Genomic DNA, 7,022 nt, shown 5'->3' with positions numbered 1-7,022 from the left:
CTTTATGAAAGCTTTTAAACAATTGAAATGATTGTATATTTCTAAATTACCTTGCTAGATATTCTAACATTGAATTAGTTTTTGATGCCATAGATAAGGATCTTGACAGCTATTTTCAGAGAAGACATTACCGCATCATTATCTTTTCTTCTACTTTCTAGATCTACGTGTGTCAAATTCAGTTTTTGTAGGTTTTGCTACAGAGTTTCAGGTAGGTGCCTTTTTTGGACTAATTTCTATCCTTTTATTTCTATTCTTAATTTTTATAAAGAATTAATGTTAAACTATATGAAAGCTTTTAAAACCCCAATGAATTCTAACTTTTACCATTTTATTTAGGATCTTCACAAGTATGTTCAGAGAAGAAGACACTGGCCTAGAATTCTCTTTTCTTCTACTGCCCTAATATGGTTATAGCGTCAATTTTTTTTGCCAACCTCATTATATTATCTATTGCTGCATAACGAATTATCACGAAACGTAGCAGCTTAAAACCATAAGTATTATCTCACAGTTGGAGGTCAGGAATCCAGGAACAGCTTAGCTAGGTGTAGCCTCTCAGGTGGTTACACTTAAGCTGTCTGATGGGACTGCAGTCATTTCATCACTTGACTGGGGCTGAAAAGTCCAATTCCAAGATCACTCACGTGTTTGTTGGTAGGGCTCAGCACCTCCCAGGCTGTAGGTTGGAGGCTTCGGTTCCTCTCCATGCGAGGGTCTTCATGACATGGCAGCTGGCTTCCCTCAGAGTAAGTGAAGTGAGAGAGAGTGCACGTGCTCCCCAGATGGAAGCTGCAGTCTCTGTATCACCTCATCTCAGAAGGACCTAACTAACTATCACTTCTGCAGTATTTCATTGGTCACATGGACCAATCCTGAAAAGATGTGGGCTGCGGGGTAGACTACACAAGGATGGGAATACCAAGAAGTGTGAGGATCACTGGGGGCCAGCTTGGGGGGTAGCTACTGCACTTATACAATGAATAAAAAGCCTCTCTCTCTTTTTCATTTTCTCTGAAATGGTTCGTTAAACCCATCCAGCTGATGGTCTGGAAAGATCGGTTAAGGGGGGTAAGGAATATTTTCTTAAGCCAGTGACTTCCATGAAAGGATTAAATTAGAATTTTGTTTTGTCTTTATTATTATTATTATCATCAGCATTATCTAATCAAGTTCTCCATTTCCTCTAGAGCCCAAAGGTCACAAAGAGATGTGGAGAGAGGTTCCCTGCCTGCCCCCTGGCTCCAGCAGCCAAGTTCTTGTTACTCCCCCAGGTCCCAGGAATCAAGAATGACACCACTCTCTGGGGTGGTATTGGCCAACAGTATGTCATATACATAACCTACCATGGCAGCATCCTTTTTTTCTTTAAATAATTTATTTTAATTTATTGTTTTCATTGTTGAGAATATCCATAGCAGAACATACACCAATTCAACAGTTTCTACGCATAAAATTTAGTGACATCAACTACATTCTTCAAGATGTGCAACCATTCTCACCCTCCTTTTCTGAGTTGGTCCTCCCCCATTGACGTGAACTCGCTGCCCCATAAGTTTTCTATCTAATCTTTCAAGTTGCTGTTGTCAGTTTGATCGCATATAAGTAGATCTTAAAAGAGCACAGTGCCCAAGGCAGACGTTCTTTACTAGTTAAGCTAAACTATTGTTTAGTTTTAAGAAGACTTCAGGGGATATTTTCAGTTCAAGGTTTATGGATTATCTCAGGGCAATAGTTTTGGGGGTTGATCCAGCCTCCATGGCTCCAGAAATGCTGGATTCCTTGAGAATTTTTAATTCTCTTCTGCATTCCCCCTTTTGATCAGAATTATTTTATAGAATCTTTGATCAAAATGTACAGTAATGGTAGCCAGGCACCATCCAGTTCTTTGGGTCTCCTAGCAAAGGAGGCAGTTGTTCATGGAGGTAATTAGCCACACTTTCCATACCCTCCTCCTATTCCTGACTCTCCTTTCTTTGTTGCTCCAGGCAAATACACACCGATTTTTATGCCTTGGATGACCACCATGGCAGTATTCTTATTTAAAGGTGAAAGAAATTAGTGTCTTGAAAAGAAACTCAAAATCACCTCAGAAGCCAACAAATATCTACCAGTTTTGGAAAGCCTGCTAGGGCCCGATAACATTGCTCTTCATTTTGCACATGCTGAATACGCCAATGCTCAGAACACTCTGAGAAAGTCATTTTTATTTGCAAAAATGGAAATTATTGAGATTCAGAGAGATAAAGTCACTTGTCCAAAATCACAGAGCCAGTACCTTCAGGCCCATGATGCAAACTTATACCTGTCCAGCCCCTCAGCCTCTTCCTTACACCCCGTATCTGGAGGGAAGCCTCACATCCGGACATCACCTCATCCCCTCCTACCCGACTCATGTCTGCCAATGAAACACAGAAGCAGGATGTGCAGAGAGAAATATACTCATTTATTCATTCACCAATCAGCGAGCATTTCCTGGCAGTTCCCCAGAGAAGGTGTTGGCGGCAGAACCAAGTCTTCACCATGGAGTGCCCCAGTGATCCAAGCAGGGGACAGAGAGGGAGCTCCCAGATCACAGGGCAGGAATCACGCTGTGAGAGAAAAGCAGATCAGAGTTTCAGTACAGAAGCCAGGCAGTTCCTTGCCACATTCCTCCCCCCCAGAGGAACGCTGAGATACACAAAACAGCCATGTGTGGTATAGTCGAAAGAGTCTTGGTATCAGGAGACTGGGTTCAAATTTCATGTGTTCAAATCTCATTTCTGGGGGAGGTAGGGGTTGGTTTTGTTTTGTTTTACTTTTTAAAAGACTTTTTTAAGACCTGTTTTAGGTTTACAGAAAAATCATGCAGAAAATGCCAAAACTAAAACCCACTGCTGTCGAGCCCATTCCGAGACTCAGAAAGGCAAGAGGAGGGCGAGGGGAGCCTGGCTCTGTTCTGCGTTACAGAGTAGAACTGCTCCATAGGGGTTTCTTGGTTGTAATCTTTACAGAATCAGGTTGCCAGGACTATCTTCCACAGCACTGCTGGCTGGATTTGAACGGCCAGCCTTTCGGTTAGTAGTCAAGCACAGGCCATTTGCACCATCCGGGGACCTTGCAGAAAGTACAGAGTGCACGTATTCCCCTTCTCCCTTGCACACATTTTCTCTTATTATTAACATCTCGCGTTCACGTGGTACATTTGTTACAACTGATGAACCAAAATTTAGACACTATTATTAACTCAAGTGCATAGTTCACATTAGGGGGCGCTCTTCATGTTGTACAGTCAAGTCTTGGTTTCCCTGACTATTGCCTCAGAGTGTCCCAGCTGTTAAATCAGAGCATTGAGCTAGATTATCCTCAAACTCCACTGGTTCTTTGGGCTTTGACCTGAGATAACATGCTGGAAATAACTTTAATAATAAGTAGTTCATGGTCACAGTGCTTTACAAAGCACATTCACTATGTCCGTTTTACAGGTATGCAAACTGAGACCCAGAGTCACTTGCCCAAGGCCCGCATTCAGAGAGGCTGGAATAGAATCGAAGCCATGGGTGATGCTATGGAAATCCTTGACCTGAGGCCTGGGGACCAGTGCTACTGAAGGACAGGAGGTCAGGCAGAGGCTGTGCTGGGGGTATGGTTCAGGCCTCCCCACCCCCTCCCAACCCCCCGCCCATTTGCCTGGACCTCCAGAGGGTTGAGGCTGAGAAGGCCTGGGGCAATGTGATCAATCTGCCCCAGCCCCTACCTTACCTTTCACAGGGGCCACACAGACTTTCCCACAAATGCCTTTGCAGCACTTGAAGTCACCCTCACATTGGCCATCCTTTTCACAGTAATTGGGGATATTGAACATCTTACATTGACCATGGACCACCAGGCACTTCCCAGGCTTCTCGTTAACTGGAGAGAGTAGGGCTGCAAGTCAGACACCTTGTACCCCAGACATCAGCCACCTCTCCTGCCCCACCCTGAGCAGGACAAATCACCCTCCCCACCTCCGTCACCACAACCTCCTTCCTAAGGTCTGCACATCCCCTGAAGGGAGAATCTGACTCTCCTCTGACATCCAGCCCTCACTTCCATCAGCACAGGGGACAAGCTGTCTAGTGCTGACTGAATGCATGCCTGCCAATGGCCTGCCCATCCGAATGGCCAGATGACTGCCTGATAGACTGACCTTCCACAGGCTGCCTGGCTCACTGGCTAGGTGGTGAACCTGCCTGGGCAGCGTGACTCCCTGGCTGCCTGACACACTTGGCTCAAAAAGCTCTTGGAAAGGAGGAATCCTGGCAGGACCCCATTGCTCGATCCCCTCCTCCTAGATGCTATGTCCTCAGGATCCTTCCTTTCCACCCAGCTCTCCCACCTCCTCACCTGGTTTTAAGATCGCAACAGGATCCAGGCATTTGATGCCACAAATATCAGGGCAACATCTCTTCTGCTCTGGGCACTGCCAGTCACTCTTGCACTCAGGTGGCTCATATCTAAAGCAATTGGCAGGTTTTCTAGGAGGGCAGAGTCCAGCTTTCAAAGACACTGCAAAGAAGGTCGAGCAGTCAGGAGGAGACTGGTCCTGTTCTGTCTAACCCAGGTGGCCGTCCACAAAGTCCAAAGGGAAATGCCTGTCTGGCCTCCATGAAGAGTGACAGGTACATGTCTCAGAGAAGTCACAGAGCCAGGAAAACAGGCACAGGGCTCCCAGCCAAGGTCTCCTGTCCCAGAGAAAGGCAAAGATACACAAAGGTAGAGGAAGGCTAGGAGTGATGGATACAGAAGTACACAAAGATAAATAGAATCCACAAGTTAGAGACTGAGAGGCAGAAAATATTTTTAAAGACAGAGACTAAAGGATTCAAACAGACAGAAACAAAGGAGAACCAGAAGGAGTCACAAGCTGGTGATTGGAGAGTCACAGACACAGTAAGAGAGGGATGGACACAGGAGAGAGAGAGAGGAAGGGAGGGAGGGAGGAATGAAGGATAAATATAGAGGGGTAGGGAGACCTGGGCCAACGAGATGGCTGGGTAAAAGAAGCCATCCCAGATGCTCAGAATCCCGCACAAAGACTTTGGTGCCCAGGTGGGCATGAATCCCACCCTCAAGGAGATCTGGAACTAAGCTGCAAGATCAGAGCCTAGAGAAGGAGCCACCCACATATCACCAGGATATCCCACGTCTGACCCTGTAGCCAAGATTGGCCCAGGGTCACCCCAACTCACACTTTTCAACACCTTCCACAGTCCAAGGTGCCAGAGTTCCCAGGGCAAGAAGCACCACAAGAGGGAAGATGCCATTGGACTTCATGGTGAAATCAGGGGTGGCTTTGATGGCCAAGGCTAAACCTCATTCTTTATACCTTCCATAGTGGGTGTGGCCAGAATTTCCTGGGCTCCTCCCAGCTGTTATTGCACAGGCAGGAAGCTTAGCCAGAGACCAACAATCCTGACACCAGGGAGATGATGGCTCTTCCCTGTCCCAAGCAAGACCATGAGGCCAACAGAGCTAGACCAGGAAGAAAGAGGAGTTGGCCAGGAATATGTCACTAGGCTGATAAGGAGGCCCTCCCAAGTGTCCATCTGAGCCCTGAACATTGCGAGGGCCCGGGCCCATTAGCCTTATAGGAGGAAAGGAGAACAGGTCAATTGCGCAGGTGCTAGTTACACCTGGAGCTGAAACCAAAGATGTGGACTTTCAGCTGAGGCCCTTGTGCAACACACCACTACCTCACACTCCTGAACTCTCGGGGATTGTGAAACTCTTTGCTGGATTGCTCAAGGCAAGTTCCTTCTCAAAAGATCAGATATCATATCACTCAGCCAACAGATAATTTCCCCGAAATATTTACACCGTTATATTCCAGTGCTTATTCTGTGCCTGATCCAAAGAAAGCACTCACTAAACAGTTGTTTAATGAAAGACGCAGAGGAGTTCTGTCCTCAGCAAATCTCTCTGGGCCTCAGTTTTCTCAGCTGTGAAGTGGAATGATACTAGCAAGTCAGCTCTTCTCAAGGGTATGAAAGGACTCTGGAAAGAATAAATGGATCATATTTTTTTATCCATTACCACTGAAGTGAATTGAAATGAATCTGAGATAAAAGGGCAAAGCAGCTGAGCGGTCACTGCAATCAACATCTAGCTATCTTGTGTGATTTGAAATATTAGAGGGCTGCTCCTTGCCCCCAAATCCTCATGTGATAACAAAAATTATGGCAGCCATTTCTTAAACCCATTCTATGTGCTACACAGGTCCCTAGATGCACAGTTTTTGCTCAGCTGCTAACCTAAAGGTTGGCAATTCAAACCCACCCTGCACTACAGCAAAAGAAAAGCCCTGGTGATCTCCTTCTGTTGAGATGACAGCCAAGAAAACCCTATGGAACAGTTCTACTCTGTAACACATGGAGTCGCCATGAGTCAGAATCCACTCCGTGGCATCTAACGACACAACAACATGTGCTACACAGTCTGCAGAGATTGCTTGTAATTATCCAGAGAGTGGTCGTTCAACCCAAACCTGTCTGACTGCAAAGCCCAAGTTCTTGCCTCAACGTCATGGGCCGAATCCAGCTACTTGCTTGTTTTTGTAAATAAAGTTTTATCGGAACGCAGTCACTCTCATTCATGTATATCTATGGCTGCTTTTTCACTACAACATAGTTAATTGGTTGTGCTAGAGACCTAAAATATTTACTGCAAAGCCTAGAATATTTATTGTATGACCCCTTACAGAAAATGTTTAAACCTGTACCCATTGCCGTCAAGTCGATTCCAGCTCATAGCGACCCTATAGGATAGAGTGGAACCACCCCCTAGGGTTTCCAAGGAGCGGCTGGTGGATTCTAACTGCCGATATTTTGGTTAACAGGTGAGCTGTTAACCACTGAGCTACCAGGGCTCCCTACAGAAAATATTTGCTGACCCCTAATCTAGACCAGGAAACCCTGGTGGCGTAGTAGTTAAGAACTACGGCTGCTAACCAAAAGCTCAGCAGTTCCAATCCACCAGGTGGTCCTTGGAAACTTTATGGGGCA

At 45.9% G+C, this 7,022-nt stretch overlaps 2 protein-coding genes across 2 annotated transcripts in view; both read right to left on the bottom strand.

Annotated features, from left to right (window-relative positions):
• Positions 1 to 2,502: 2,502 nt before the first annotated feature.
• LOC126067567 (antileukoproteinase-like) lies at positions 2,503 to 5,564 on the bottom strand. Its single transcript, XM_049869610.1, has 4 exons — positions 5,211 to 5,564; positions 4,366 to 4,527; positions 3,742 to 3,891; positions 2,503 to 2,591 (listed from the first exon to the last, which is right to left on the bottom strand). The coding sequence occupies exons 1-4, from the start codon at positions 5,293 to 5,295 to the stop codon at positions 2,587 to 2,589; spliced, it is 402 nt and encodes a 133-aa protein (XP_049725567.1). The 5' UTR covers positions 5,296 to 5,564; the 3' UTR covers positions 2,503 to 2,586.
• Positions 2,503 to 7,022, bottom strand: part of LOC126067568 (antileukoproteinase-like) — an 85,458-nt gene continuing 80,938 nt past the window's right edge. The window contains exon 4 of the mRNA XM_049869611.1: positions 2,503 to 2,591. Coding sequence (XP_049725568.1) covers positions 2,587 to 2,591 — 5 coding nt within the window. The 3' untranslated portion in view covers positions 2,503 to 2,586. The remainder of the gene's footprint in view (positions 2,592 to 7,022) is intronic.

This window comes from Elephas maximus, chromosome 25 (genome assembly GCF_024166365.1).
Source record: "Elephas maximus indicus isolate mEleMax1 chromosome 25, mEleMax1 primary haplotype, whole genome shotgun sequence".
NCBI classification, from domain to species: domain Eukaryota; kingdom Metazoa; phylum Chordata; class Mammalia; order Proboscidea; family Elephantidae; genus Elephas; species Elephas maximus.
This window is presented reverse-complemented; position numbering and strand designations above follow the sequence as displayed.